Source organism: Cariama cristata, unplaced genomic scaffold (assembly GCF_000690535.1).
Source record: "Cariama cristata isolate BGI_N322 unplaced genomic scaffold, ASM69053v1 scaffold237, whole genome shotgun sequence".
NCBI lineage: Eukaryota > Metazoa > Chordata > Aves > Cariamiformes > Cariamidae > Cariama > Cariama cristata.
In genome coordinates, this window is record NW_009626827.1 from 10,549 (window position 1) to 25,264 (window position 14,716).

Here is a 14,716-nt window from a genome sequence, read left to right on the forward strand (position 1 = left end):
GAGTGGTGGGCTGAAGGGAAGTTTGTCACCCAGACTCTGTGTCTGGTGTACATTGGCTTAAGATGTATGATTTTAAATAGTTTTATAGCATTTCCCATTTAATAAAAGAAAATCCAGGAGACCATTTGTTCCAGCAATGTATAGTTGGATTCAAATTGTGGCCCTTTTGAAATACTGGAACTGTCCTAGATTTTAGCAGGATTAGGCTCTGTGCCACATTTTCTTAGGTCCAGCAAAACTTGAGTTGGGATTTTTTTCATTCAAAGCTTCATTGCGTGGTCTAGTGTGGACAGACAGCATTTTCAAAGAATGATTCATGAAAGAGAAGCAAAGAAAATGAAAATATGAGGGGTGTCTAAAATAACACTTCCTTGTTTTGTTGCAGATACGTCTTTGGGCTCGGAAAGAGGCAGTTAAAAATGGGTATGTTGACTATGCTTTAAATATCACAGGCCCAATATTTTCCTTTCTGGAAGACTTACTTAATGTCAGCTACCCTCTGCCAAAGACAGGTGAGATTACTTGTTTTCTTAAATGGACCAGAAATGGCTGCTGATGGTGTAATATTCACAGAAGCAATGGGTTCTTTTGCAGTATTCTCTTTTTACAGCTTACTGCATTCATGGAGTAAAACCCCTAAGCTTTAACTCACTGAATTCTCCTTTCTGCGTCATGGTTCTTATTAACTCGTAACTCAGCACTCTTACTTTCACATCCCACTCATTCTTTCAAAGCATCATTTCCTAATAAAGGGGCAGATGGGACTACAAAATGGAGAGAAAGGAGTTGTTCAGTTATGTGGCTATTTCTGGGATGCGTAGACCATACCAGGCAAGGATGCTGTAGTCGCTACGTCCTCCGTGCTAGCTGTAACCCATATTTGCCCAAAGCATTCTTTGCTTTCTTCAGTATCTCCTTGTCTTACCTGTGAGTTGGCTGTATGTTCCTGCACATTGCTCCCCAGAAAAAAGAGTCCTGCAGGAAAACGTTATTTCTACTTAAAATGGACATCAGGTAAGTCAGTTAAGTCAAGCTTCAGTCAAGAAAAAAGGGTGCTGTCATGTAGGTCCGCTGTACAGTTTTTCCCCGACTTGTACTTGGATTCCCAAGGGCTTCAGCATGAATATTGTGGGGAAACATGCTCTTTTATACAAGTTGGTAGAATATTGAGAGCACAGAAGGCAGTTCTTATTTAAAATGAGTTTTAGACCTGCCTGTGATCTTAGCAGATGGCAGGACTGTGGGGGAAGAGTTTTCCTCCTTTCTTGACTAGCTAATCTGTTGATTTGTCAATTCTCTATTTTTGGTGCTTGAAAGAAATAAATTTTCATCTGTGTAAATGTATTATCTCCCAGTGTATTTAGAATAACCTGCAGAATTACTCACTATACTTTTTGTGGAAAATGTAATATATGTAGTCTTCACTCTTTAAATTTTGTTATCTTAGTAATCATACAAGCTACTCAAGGACTGTAGACAATTCTGTTTCATGCTTGTGTTCTTTTGTTTAGCAGTAATGTCAATACATTAATTCATTAATATAAAAATATTACAAACATGAAGTAGAAGAATGGTATTCAGGCTTCCTGTTAGGTAAGATTTCAGTTTCACAGATTTGTTACAATCCCCCTACTGTAATGTCATGCAATACCAACTGCATTTCCCACTGACTTTCTTTGAAGTTTTGCTTAAAAATTGATGGAATTAGATCAACCAAGAATAGCTCCTTGTAAATGCTAGAGATTTATATTGCAAATTCAAAATGTGAAATTAAGGATAAACACATTTAAAATCAGGGATATTTGAGGGTTTGTCTTCACCTGATTTTAATGCAGTTATAAGTGAGCTGGATAGATGCAGGCTGCCTCACCGAAAGTGAAATACCTTTGCTGTAAGCCTGAGGTGATAAGCCCTGCTGAGATGCAGTCTAGCTTTGCTTGGGTTCAGTACTATGCTTTCATTAAGTGCCTAGGTTTTGGACTGGAACTGGCTCATGGTCAGGTGGTTTGGAATACAACCTTGTGCCTGCTTCCAAAATGCTCTGTATGCCTTTTCCAAATTTTGCTCTTTGCTGCTGATTTTAAACAGTGTATCTTTCTTTGGGATCCTTGATGTTTCTTCCAGCTCTTACATTTGAACTGGAAAACAGCTCCCTGTGCATAAGGCAGAAGGGGAGTACAGAGGTAACAGCCATACTGTGGAAGAAAAGAGATGATGTTTCTAAGGCACCTTTCAAATAAGAGTGGAAAGTATCCCTCTAGTCACAGAGCTGAAAGAGCAAAATTTTTTTTATCAGTTGCTAGGCTGAAGAAAGAGGTAAGTACAATCTTTGCCAAACACAGGAGAAACTCGTACAGAGAAAGATTTCCGAGAGCCAGAACTGAATATATTCTCTTCTAACATTGGTAGAATACAGCCTTAATTTTTGTTCAAAACACTTACATGTACAAGATGCAGTACAGATCTGGGCTTCGTGGGAATTTATTACATGGCTCCCTGAAAGAGTAATAATCATACATGAAAAGTACAACAAGAATGAATTTCACAGACCATTTGCGAGGGTGTCACCATAATACCACAAAGAACTACTAAAATGTAGTATCCTTTAATTGCATGCTGAAGCAGTGTGAACATTAAAATAATGTAAGCATTTTACTTCCGAAAATTTTAAAGATACCTTTTTTCCCCTCTGTTTGAATCAATTTAGATCTGGTTGCACTGCCTGATTTTGGAGCAGGTGCTATGGAAAACTGGGGGCTAATGACTTTCCAAGAATCGTCATTGATGTACCTCCCAAGTGATAAATTCACAAGCAGAAAGGCAATGGTTGCCATAATTGTGTCACATGAGCTAGGACACCAGGCATGTGGTAAAAAATTCTGTACATATATTTGCCTATGAGCTTGTTTACTTCTTGTTGCCTATGATGCAGTCACTGATTAGTAGAAGAAAAATAGTGACTTGACAGTTGGGGGTGTAAGCACTAGAGTATTGAAAGACTATTTGATTATATGTTCTGCTGATAAATCAATATTAAGAGCAGATTCTGTTATATTACTAACTGCATACTGATTGCACAGGGCTAGTTGATACCAAATAGCTAATGGGCTACTTATTTTTTTCTCTTACACAGTACCTGAATGCCATACTAGAAAATACTGTAGGAATGTAGGGATGACACAGTGCTGTCTATATATAGTACAGTTGTACTTGGTGGGAGAATTAATGGGCTTCATAAGTATTCTTTTGTAGTGGCAGTGCTTGTACATATTGCGAAGGGTGTTTGTTTTTCAGTAAGAAACAGCCTAGCCTATGGTATTGTAAACCAAAATTAACATGAACACATTCTACACTGTAGCTGGACGTTTGTGCAGTTTTCATAGAGATTTTCAAAATTTTTCTTATTTGGTTTGGAATGATAATGTGGTTTCACTTTTTTATTGACTATATTTAATTTACTGTTGTTTCCCAGAGCAACAACTGCCTGTACTTAGTCAACAAACTTAGCAAAAGAGTTTAACTTGGCTAGTGCACTTGTATGCCCTTCTGACAAGGTCTGTAACTTTTCAGACCTTCAGATGAGCAGAGTGTTTTTATTGCAGGCCAATAAAACAAATGTCAGTACTTAATTAAACTCTATTTTAAAACAAAGTTGTAGTTCAAGTTTTTAAGAATTAACAAATAAAATACAAATCCACAAGTCATCAGTTTTTCGTTAAATGTGAACTGCCAAATATGAGTACCAAGTAGCTGTTGTGGAAGTTTTATTGCTTGCCAGGATAGGTGTTTGCTGATTTTGGAGATGGTTATTTCCCCAGTTCCGTTTATCATTCCCCTGACAATTTCCTTTTGTTCAGAAAATAGAAAAAATGTTTTTGTAATTGCTTGATAAATGCCCTACTTCTAATCATAGCCTGATATGATCTTTTAGATATTTAAATTTTATTGGGAAGTCTTTAAATAGAGTAAAAGAATGACATTAAGCACTGACATCCATACTCATGATATGAAATTGTACGTGGAGTAATTGAAAAATAACTGCCCTGAACCTCTAACTTTTTCCAAGGTGCATCTTTTTCTACTGAATTTTCACTATCTGAAGGAATATCCAGCATTTTATTCTATTGATGTGTACATGTTAAATAAAGTTACTTCAGCATAGAGATATGTGTGTTTAACCTGCAAAAATGAAAACAGCAGTCCAAATAGATGTTGAGACATTTTTTTCTTTCTATTTAAGTGGTTCGGAAATCTGGTTACAATGAGCTGGTGGAATGATCTGTGGCTTAATGAGGGACTGGCATCTTACTTTGAGTACCTGGGAGCTACCTTTGTTGAACCCAAGCTTTCGCTGGTAAGTTCTAATGCTTACTGAAGTAAGCTACAGTAGCAAAGTTCCAGCATGTACGAAGAAAACGAAGGTGCCGGAGATGGGGTTTAATTAAGACATGGTATTAGTAACTTAACTCCCCTGGGAGAGACCCGCAGGTCTTGATTCTTCCCTGGAGGGTCTCCATCTGCACGGGGCTGTGATTATACCCAGTTCTGCAGCTGGTGCAGAGGACAGCTGGATGGCTGTGATTCTGCAGTGACAAGGAGTTGCCGTAGGTCTGTCATGTAGCAAACCCAGCTTTCTCTCCTGGGTTCTGTAGCTGATGGTTTGTCTCCCTGCCTGTCCAAGCTCTTTTCCAAGCATCCCATACTTCAGGTATGTGTACCAGGCAGTGACTAAGCTCAGCCATTTTGAGTCTGTTTACCCCACTGGGTCCATGGATGTCTGATTATAGGTAAGACAAATATAATGCACATAGCTAATCTGACGGCAGGTTAAAACTCCTTCCCGTTCTGCCCAAATGGGAATAAGCATAAATCTCATAGCGTACTAGAAAACTCCATCCATCATTAAACTCTTGAGATGGGACAAGGTGCTGGTAATTGCAACCATGAGATGAGGTGCACTCACCTGTGCAGTCATAAATGCCTGTGCGCAATGCCCTCAGGAAGGAGAAGCCTTTAGTCTGGGCAGGCCCAAGACTGCAGTCTATCCAGTCTGCTTTTTATTTGGCTCAGATGAAATACCATTTGTCACTTTCCTTTTATAATTCACCAAAGTACTTAATTACATGCTTAATTGGAAACTAATACAGGCATGTCAAACAAATTCTGTCAGAAGGATTTTTAGGTCATGGGATATGCTAACCTTCTGCTTTGAATTTCAACAACAGCTCACATTATTCTCTGTAATGCAATATTTTAATATAACTGAAAATTTTAAAGGCCACCAAATTTTAAATTGGAGATAAATCCTTGTCTCCTTTTAAATTTTAATCTTTCCATTTAGAAGCTTGCGTTTCTAAAAATTAACAATTGCCATTTTATTTATGTCCATAAAGCAAATGTTAATACTGGGCAGTAATTCCATTTGATAAATTACAGTTATATGTTGTGCCTTGGAAATCCAGAGTAAATTACACAGGTGTGAGAATGCAGGACTTTCTTGTGTAGTTTTGTGGGCCATACACATTACCAGAGTCAAAGAATGGCTGAAGTTAGAAGGGACCTCTAGAGATCATCTGATCCAATCCCCTAGCACCAGTTGCTCAGGACCATGTCCAGGCAGCTTTTGAATATCTCCAGAGATGGAGACTCCACCACCTCTCTGGGCAAGCTGTGCCAGTGCTTGGTCACCCTTACAATGAAAAAGTGTTTCCTGATCTTGAGAGGGAACCTCTCAGTCTGTGCCCATCGCTTCTGGTCCTGTCACTGGGCACCACTGGAAAGAGCCTGTCTCTGTCCTCCTTGCATGTTCCCTTCAAGTATTTACATATGTTAAGATCCCCCTAAGCCTGCTCTTCTCCAGGCTGTGCAGTCCCAGCTCTCTCAACCTTTCCTCATAGGAGAGATGCTCCAGTCCTTTAATCATCTTTGTGGCCTTTGCTAGACTCTCCAGTATGTCGATGTCTGTCTTGTAGTGGGGAGCCCAGCACTGAACTCAACACTCGAGGTGTGTCCTCACCATTGTTGGGTAGAGGCGAAGGATCTCCTCCCTCGGCCTGCTAGCAATACTGCTCCTAATGCAGCCCACAATACCATTAGCTGCCTTTGCTGCAGGAACATGTTGCTGGCTCATGTTCAACTTGGTGTCCACCAGTACTGCCAGGTCCCTTTTTGCAAAACTGGTTTCCAGCTGAGTGGCCCCCAGCCTGTACTGGTGCCTGGGGTTGTTCCTCCCCAGGTGCAGGACTTTGCACTTCCCCTTGTTGAAGTTCATGAGGTTTCTGTCAGCCCATTTCTCCAGCCTGTCCAGGTCCCTCGGGATGGCAGCACGACCCTTTGGTGTATCAGATGCTCCTCCCAGTTTTGTGTCCTCTGCAAATGTGCTGAGGGTACACTCTGCCCCGTCAGCCAGATCATTAATGAAAATGTTGAACAGGACTGGACTCAATATTTGCCCCTGGGGTACACTGCTAGTTACTGGCCTCCAACTATGCTTTGTACCACTGATCACCACCCAGTTCCAAACAGAACCCTGAAAATTAAATTTATTGGATGTTTACAAGGAGAAAAATTGGTAAACAAATTTGATCCCATTAATTGGAAGCGTGTGTTCTTCTCCTTGAGAAGTAGAAGTGCTCAAAGTGGCTTGCAGTGTTTTAAAAATTTGGGGTTTTTTTCTTTACCTTTGTAATTACGTAATTTTCCAACCCATCCTAGGACAGATACTCGGCTGGGGGAAATTAATCATCATTTGACAAAAAGAGAACTTCGCTGATTTACACCAAAGGAGCCATTTTCCCTCCATATTTCTCACCGGATGACAGCAGAAATGCCGCATATTTAAGCTTTGCTTGCGCAGTAGCTTCGTTTTTAGGCTATTGCTCAGGGTTGCAGCAGGAGAAACAGAGAATTTAGGAGGAAAATGCTGCCGTATTAATGACATACAGATGTAAATGAGATACAGGTTTTCAGTTTGCAGTATTTGTTCATTTGCTGTTTAGTATAGTTGACTTATTTTTCCCCTGAGGATTAGACTGTAATTTTCACTGATCATTAATGTTGCATGTGGAAAATGTTAGGATCAGGTATATGGTCCCTTTTACTTCACAGGAAAGTCACGAAGGGGGGGAGAAGGATCGTTCTTTGTTTATTGACAGACTATTGCTATTAGTGCATTGCATGTGGAAAATGTGGTCCCTTTTACTTCACAGGAAAGTTACGAAGGGGGGCAGAAGGATCGTTCCTTGTTTATTGACAGACTATTGCTATTAGTGCTAATCCCATAATCTACATTCTCTCCTGAGAATAAGTATTTCTCTTCAGCCCACTTAGATTTGTCTTTTTCTTGCAGGATAAAATCTTTTATGATCATGTTGTACAACCTGTCTTAAGGGAAGACAATGAAATAGGAGTTCGATCACTGTCACAGAGTGAAGATAAGATCAAAGGATCATCTTATTTAATGTCTCTGTTTGACAGCATCACATACAACAAGGTTAAAAAATACAAAATTATTCCTATTTCTTGTATATTCTAAACCAAAGTAGGTTTGAGAGGAACTGTTGAATTACAATACTTCTTGTAGATTGTTTGTCATTCAAATTTGTTTCTGCTGCACACACAATTATTAGATGTTGCAAATCTATTTGGCTATGAAAGAAATGGTGAAAACATTTTTAACCTCCATGAAATATGAAGTGTAGGAGTAGCCTGACTAACTTCTGTGGAATATAATTTGAAAAAATATTGCAATAATAATTGCGATAATAATTCCTGTTTTCTCATAGCTTTTTTTTGTACTCCAGGGGGCTTCTATTACCTGGATGCTTTCTGGTTTCCTGACTGAGAAGTTGTTTATCAGAGCCCTTACTGTAAGTTTGAAAAACTAACGCCTTCATCTTGATTTATAAGCTTGAAAATGACAATTGTACAAATTGCTGTTTGCCTTGCTGTTGTTTGTCATTGAACTCCCATGAATTCTGATGCTTCTGTTTGTTTCTGTACAGTCATATCTGAAAGACTTTTCCTTCTCAAATGCTAACCAAGATGATCTCTGGACCCACATACAGATGGTACTCATTTTATCTCTAGCATTCTTGCTCTGGTGTTTGGTACAGTCCAAATTTAGGGCATATACTATTTGCAGAAGACTGCACTAGAATTTGGCTGTCCCTGATGCGTCCTTTCTCTTGCATAAAATTTGCTGTGCTGGCTCTTTCAGCTGATGTCTTCACAAGTGTTTATTTGGTGGTTTTACTGCACCTGAGATCAGTGGAGCTAATTACAAGGAGTAGAGAGATGAGGTGGGAAATTGGGGCCAGGTGGAGTTTTGGGTTTCATGGAGATTGCGTAAGCTTACATGAAATTGCATAGCCTGTTCTTCTGGAGCTTAAGTTTTGCCAGATCAGAGTGTGTGATACTCTGAGCCTGATGATCAAAGATGCTGATATGTCACAGATCCAGCAAAATCTATACCCAGGGCAGTAGCTCAGCATTTCACCCTTTGCTGGTTTTGGCAGAAATCTGAATAAGGAAACAGGTGCTAATAATAGGTTTATTTTTTTTAAATTCCACTTTCCTGTTCCTCTAAAGAAGGCTTCCGTTGTGTTGCATACTCAGTCTTAGGTTAAGAACAAGAGTGCCACAATTTCAGATATGCAAGACTGTCACATCTTTTAAGCCAACAGAGACTGTACCAATTCACACTAGTTGGGACTCTAGCTTAGTTATCTTTTTCAATTTGTCTTTACTATTTTCGTTAGGTAGTCACTTAAAAATCTTTGTGTTCGGGCAGCTTTATTTGAATGAAATTAACAAATCAAGTCTGTCATAGCCATACAAGGGTGTAAGTATATTAACACTAAAAAGAGAAAGGTTAGCAGTCAGGTTATAAGAATCAGAAATGTCATTTGAGTATTTCATAATTCCCAAAAAGGCTTATGCTGTCTTTATTATAATGTCAGTAACGTCCTTTGGACTTTGTTACATTGATTTTTTGCATGAATCAAAACCCAGCAAACTGCTAAGCAGTTACATTTTCTCTCATATGTTAGAACAACCCCTAGGGTGTTGCTGAAGCAATATCAGTAAGTACGTGTTTATTGTAATATTTCTAATTCCTGTTTCTCTTGCAGGTGGTGGATGCACAGGATGAAGTTCAGTTGCCAGCATCTGTAAAACAAATAATGGATTCCTGGACATGCCAAAATGGATTTCCAGTTTTAACATTAAATCTAACCACTGGCACAATCAGTCAGGAGCAATTTCGTAATAAAAAGAATGAAAACAGTACTGATTCTTACAAGTACATTTACCTTGTGTTTTTATTGTATGTTTATACCCTATTTTTTGCAGGAAAATCTTCAGTTAAGACATTATGTTTTGATCATCTGATTTTTTATCTTTATGTTTTTTCTTGTCACAAGCTGTCAAGTAAAATCTCTTTGAGACTGGAGTTTGCAATGGTTCTGCAAGCTGCTTGTTTTGCCAAAAAGTTGCTTTCCTCTGGAGTAGTGACTTTTCCAGCCATATAATGGCTTTGTAAGGACAGACACAGGCTATGAATAGGTTGCAGTGCAGGAGTTTTGCCTGGCATTTTTATCTTTCCTCATCCCTCACTTGTACAAACTGGGGACTTGGATGAACCATGCTATAGCTTCTTTCCAGTGGACATATTCCCAGTCTCTTCTGCTTGGCAAGGGTAAATGGGTTGCATTCAATTACTTATATAAATGACCCCTCTCTCAGAAAGTGCCGAGTACCTGACATGCAGCTCTAAAGTTCCTGTCAGTGAGCATTGCTGAATGTCTCGTGCTTTTGAAAGCTGTGCTGCTTATTTAAATGCCTAAAAATAGTGATAGGAGCAGCTGGCTTCAGTTGCCCACTTTGGAAACTCATGGCTAGAGTTTGAACTTCCATGAAATTCAGCAATTGTCAAGAGCATTGGGATGCATGGACAGGGCCCATGAGATTTCTCACAAGGGCAAAAAGTATAAAGGAGAGCAAAACCCAAAGTAGTTTTTCCGTGGCTGCTACTGCTGGTCATACAAACAGCCAAAAGAAATTTTGACAAGAATCACAGAGTTTCCTTTGTTCCCAAGCTCCAGGAACTGCAGAGCATTAGTCCATTCAGCATTTTTGGTTAGCTCAGGTAAGAAGTTCTAAGTTACAAATGTTAAGTCCTTTAGTGTAGTTAGCAAGAGGCAAAACCATGTGAATGTAAGAAAATCCAGGGCTTGTATTACAGAATTTTTCAGGATTTTGAAGCTTTCACCTGTTTTCACCGGGAATTTTCCATTCCATCAGAAAGGAAATTACAGTTGTCAGAATTACAGTCGTATTGCGTGCCTGAGGCCTTTTCTAGTAGATACCCTTCTGAAAAGAAGCTTTACCTTCTCCAGAAATAGGGTCAACTGTAATAAATGAGGAGAATAAAATTGTTGCCTGAAGAAGGAAAGCCAGAGCAAAGAGATACAATGGTATTCAAATACCTAGCATCGAACAATATTCTAGATATGAGTGTGATTTAAGAGTGCCTATTTAAAGCCTAAAAACCCCTTATCTTTGATGAACCTAAGTGCTGATCCAGCATAAGTACGGCTATCTGATGAGGCTTTGTTCATCAGGGAGGAGAGAAGGTAGATGGAGATTCTTGTAAGAAGGAACTCATCTGCAATCTAATTTAGCATCCTAAGAAGGTTTTATTTAAGCATAAGAATTAATTTTTATTTTTTTTTGTTAAGTAACACATGGATTATTCCTGTTTCTTGGATGAGAAATGGATCACCACAACCCTTAATGTGGCTAGATAAAAGGAGCAGTAAGTAGTGTATTTGTTCATGCATGCTAAAACCGAGTTGGTAAAAACACACCTAACTCTTCTATAAACAGAGGATATATTTGAATTGAATAGGGAGATAAAACTTTATTACAGAAATGTCTATGTTTATCTGTTGTGCTAATTTTGTGTTACAATAGCAGTAGATTTTCAAATAATAGACATTTTTTCTATATTGCATCAAACTTCAGTGTATGTTTTTAATAATATGGTAGAATGCATATTATGAGTAGAGATTTCAACAATAATTTTGATTTTTGTACACAAATCCAAACTCTTAGCTCCTCATGCTCTGTGTTATTCTTACCCCAGCAGATCCCATTGATGTTAATGACAGCTTCTGAGTCTAGGTGAGATCTCAGCTGTGATGTATCAGAAAATAATCAGCTCAAGTAGTAGATACGAGACTGAAAAAATTAAAACCAGCTGTGTGAAGTTACCCAACATTGTCACACATGGGTATCTGTAAAAACAGAAAATGAATATTTTCAACACCATTTAATTTGTGTATGCAAATTAAATGCAAACATACTCTTCTCAAAAGAGTAGGATTTTAAAAAATTTTAAAAGCTTATAATGGAAAAGTGAGTTTATGGGCACCTCCAATCAAATAAAAAATTCAGTTCTTTCTCATCTCAGTGCTTTCCAATAAGCAGTTATATTTTTTTGAGAAAGAAGAAAGGAGATTATTAGAATAGGGTAATATTTTTTCTTTGGCAAGTCAGTCCTGAACTCCATCAGGTTTTGAATCACTTACAAGGAGATGCAAAGACTCCTCTCAAATGCTTAAAACCGAAACTACAATATGGGGTGTGTGTGTTGCAGCTCTCTAACCACTGTTTGCAGTGGTTAAAAGCTGCTTTCCCTCTTTTTCAGTCAGTAAGATAGCTTGAGTGATCATTTCACAGTATATGGACAAGTAGATAAGCAAACAGTGGATGTTTATTCCTCTGAATGCTTTAAAGTTAAATAAACCAGTGGTTACTAAGGTGAAAAATTAGAAAATTTGCAGAAAATAATTGTTATGCAGCACGTGTTTGGAAGGCCTAGTGTCATATGCTAAGCTTGTATTATTGAAGTGATACCAATTCCCTTTCCTCATCCATCATGTGACTTAAGAGCTACGGACGTTATGAAAAAAACTCATCATGTTGCATCTGCCTGAAGGGACCAGGATAAAGTAGAAATTCAGTGTTTAAAATGTGTTCCTACTTGTATTTGAAAGCCAAGTATCAAACTTCGCAGACACTATTCAGTCAAGGAACGTGCATTCACATTTTAAGATTAAAAAAATAAAAATTTCTTTCTTTTTTTTTGATGCATAAATAAACCAAATGGTTTTTACAAAGGTAGAAATGTTAAAGGTAATTTTAAATTCTGTTACCGTTTTGTTCCTGTGAGATAGAAATGGCTTCTGGTGGAGAACTGTTATATTGTCATTCAGAGGTATTAATCAGAATGGTTTTGGTAATGCCAATGAGGGATTTGGTACAAAGTACAGTTCTAACTTATATTTTGGAATAGTTGCTGCAGTGGCATAACAATACATAAAGAGGAAACATCTCAAAAGTGATTTTGTGTATTTTTGCTGCAAAGAGCTCTGGAGGAGCTAATTTATCTTACTTCTAAACAGGTAAAATTAAACTCCAGGCCCCAAGCCTGTCTTGTTGTTTTCGGGCGCCTGAGGCAATGTCTATGTAGTTAGCTTCTACCCATATAATTGTGTTGGTTACTGTCTTCGCGTGAGATGTCTGCGCAGCAAAAAAAGACACACTAAGAGGATGGTGGTGTTACCGTAGAACACGTTTCACTCAGCCTGGGCAGTGGAGGAGCATAGTTTTGCTACTTTAGCTGGATCTAAAAGTGCTCTTGATTGAACCAATATTGGTATTGAACCAATATGCCATTAGAGGAGTACTGCTAGTGCCATATTCTAGCCACCCCCACTGTTTTTAAATGGTTAAGCCAGTATCTGTCATGTGCCAGTTTTCCATCTCATTTAATTTGGGAAAATGACTGAAGATGAATCCTGTAGGACTTGCTCTGTCAAAACACATTGAAGTCTTAGTCTTCTGTTCAGACTAAAGCAGTGCTGGGTCTAGACTACTCCCCAATATTGATTTATTGCTTTAAGAGAGTTTGCCTTCTTAAATCAGTATGATCATAGACAGTTAAAGGAGCATTTGAATCCTCTTCTGATGAGGCAGTGTAGAGCCTTCAAGGCTGCACTGCCTCCTTCAGATGTATTGTAGGCTATCAGGAGCAAGTAGTAATGCAAGTGAGATGAAATGGGACTGCAGAAGGAGGCGTTTAGTGAGTGACTTAAAAGGACTACAGGACTATTTTATTTAAAATAATTTTTTTTGATTACTTGTCTCTTGCATAAACATCGCTGTTTTGCTTTCGTTGATCTCCATTTGTGTGGTAGGTGGTCAGTTCTTCCATAAGGTACTTTTAGCATTGTGTTTTTGAGTAGCACTGAGAGCAGCAGGCGTGCTGGGGGTACATGTCCTGCAGCAGGCATGTGAGGGTGTTGCTTCTCATCCAGACTGTTTATTCTTGGGTAAAATTTTTGAACTCTCCCATGGGTCTTCATCCTCCTCTTTGCCATCTCAAGGTACTCAGTACCTGAGGGGTCAGTTGCTTGTTGAAGTTCTGCTGTGCAGAGCAGAGATCACAAATGCACCGAGTACTCTTTTGAGTCCAGCCTCAAACTTGTGTCTCAGATTTCAGAGGAGCACTGAGTCCAGTGTTTATAAATGCAAGAGAATTTAGCAGTGTGCAGAAAATAAAATTATACATTTTAATGTCACTTTACAGAAGTGTTTCCTGAAATACAAGTAGCGGAGTCAGAATATGACTGGATCCTGCTAAATGTAAACTTAAGTGGATACTACAGAGTGAACTATGATCAATTAAACTTAAAGAGATTAGCACGCTTGCTTGAAACTGATCCAAAGGTAAGATCATATGTGTTTTCTCAAGCTCATAAACAGACTCTTTCCATATATTTCTTCTTGCAGTTCTTACCACTAATCACGTTGATGAAAACCTGGAACAATGGGAAACTTGCATATCACATAAGAAGAAATGATCCACTGTTGCTCCACTGAAGTCACTGGTAGCCTTCCATAATGGAAGAGGAACAGTTTCAAATAGTTTCACATAAGCATGAAAAGGAACTTTACATGAGATGGCATTCTGTCTTTAAACTTAACAGCTTGTGTTTCTTCCAATCTCTTAAATTTGTCTCGAAGAGTTATCAGTGTGGATGTGTGACTAAGCTTTATCTGCTGTTAGGTCACCATGGAGAAGGAAAGCTGGGAGAAATCTTTTTATTTCCGCATTTCCTCAAACCACAATATTTCTGCCAGTGCAATTTTAAAAAAAAAATAAAATCATATGACTTGGGTTTTTGCATTGGTTTGGGGGTTTTTTTTGGTGCAGATTTTTCTTAGAAGTTCCAATCAGTTCTATTTGGGCTCTTTCAGTCCTCTACAGACACTATCACTCAGAGCAGATTTCGTCGCACCTCTGACTTGCCACAGCTTGGACTGCAGGTGAAAGTGGTACAGAACAGCCTATACCTGTGGCTCTATATGGGGTTGCATAGTATTTAATGTTGCCTAACCCTAGAGTGATCCAGAGGCTCCAGTAGTAATGTCAGCTCATTGGTTTTGGTAACAATGGTAGGAAAGTTCAAGCTTTCAGCATAATAGTAATCAGTGCAATCAGATGATTTCTCCAGAGAGTCTGGACACGAGGCCGATCAGAGCACGTGGTATGGTTAAGCCTTTCTACGGCACACTGGCTTCCTTTCTTCTAGGCTTTTTTCTTTCACAGCAAATCTAAGTCAGCAGGGAATTAGGTGGGTGCTGACTT

At 38.7% G+C, this 14,716-nt stretch overlaps 1 protein-coding gene across 1 annotated transcript in view; it reads left to right on the top strand.

Moving 5' to 3' along the window:
- The window catches only part of LOC104164730 (aminopeptidase Q), a 38,262-nt gene that overhangs the window by 10,471 nt on the left and 13,075 nt on the right, over positions 1-14,716 (top strand). Inside the window, exons 5-14 of the mRNA XM_009704163.1 lie at positions 386-512; positions 2,708-2,862; positions 4,241-4,354; positions 7,349-7,492; positions 7,803-7,868; positions 8,004-8,069; positions 9,132-9,301; positions 10,740-10,816; positions 13,655-13,794; positions 13,858-13,874. Coding sequence (XP_009702465.1) covers positions 386-512; positions 2,708-2,862; positions 4,241-4,354; positions 7,349-7,492; positions 7,803-7,868; positions 8,004-8,069; positions 9,132-9,301; positions 10,740-10,816; positions 13,655-13,794; positions 13,858-13,874 — 1,076 coding nt within the window. The remainder of the gene's footprint in view (positions 1-385; positions 513-2,707; positions 2,863-4,240; positions 4,355-7,348; positions 7,493-7,802; positions 7,869-8,003; positions 8,070-9,131; positions 9,302-10,739; positions 10,817-13,654; positions 13,795-13,857; positions 13,875-14,716) is intronic.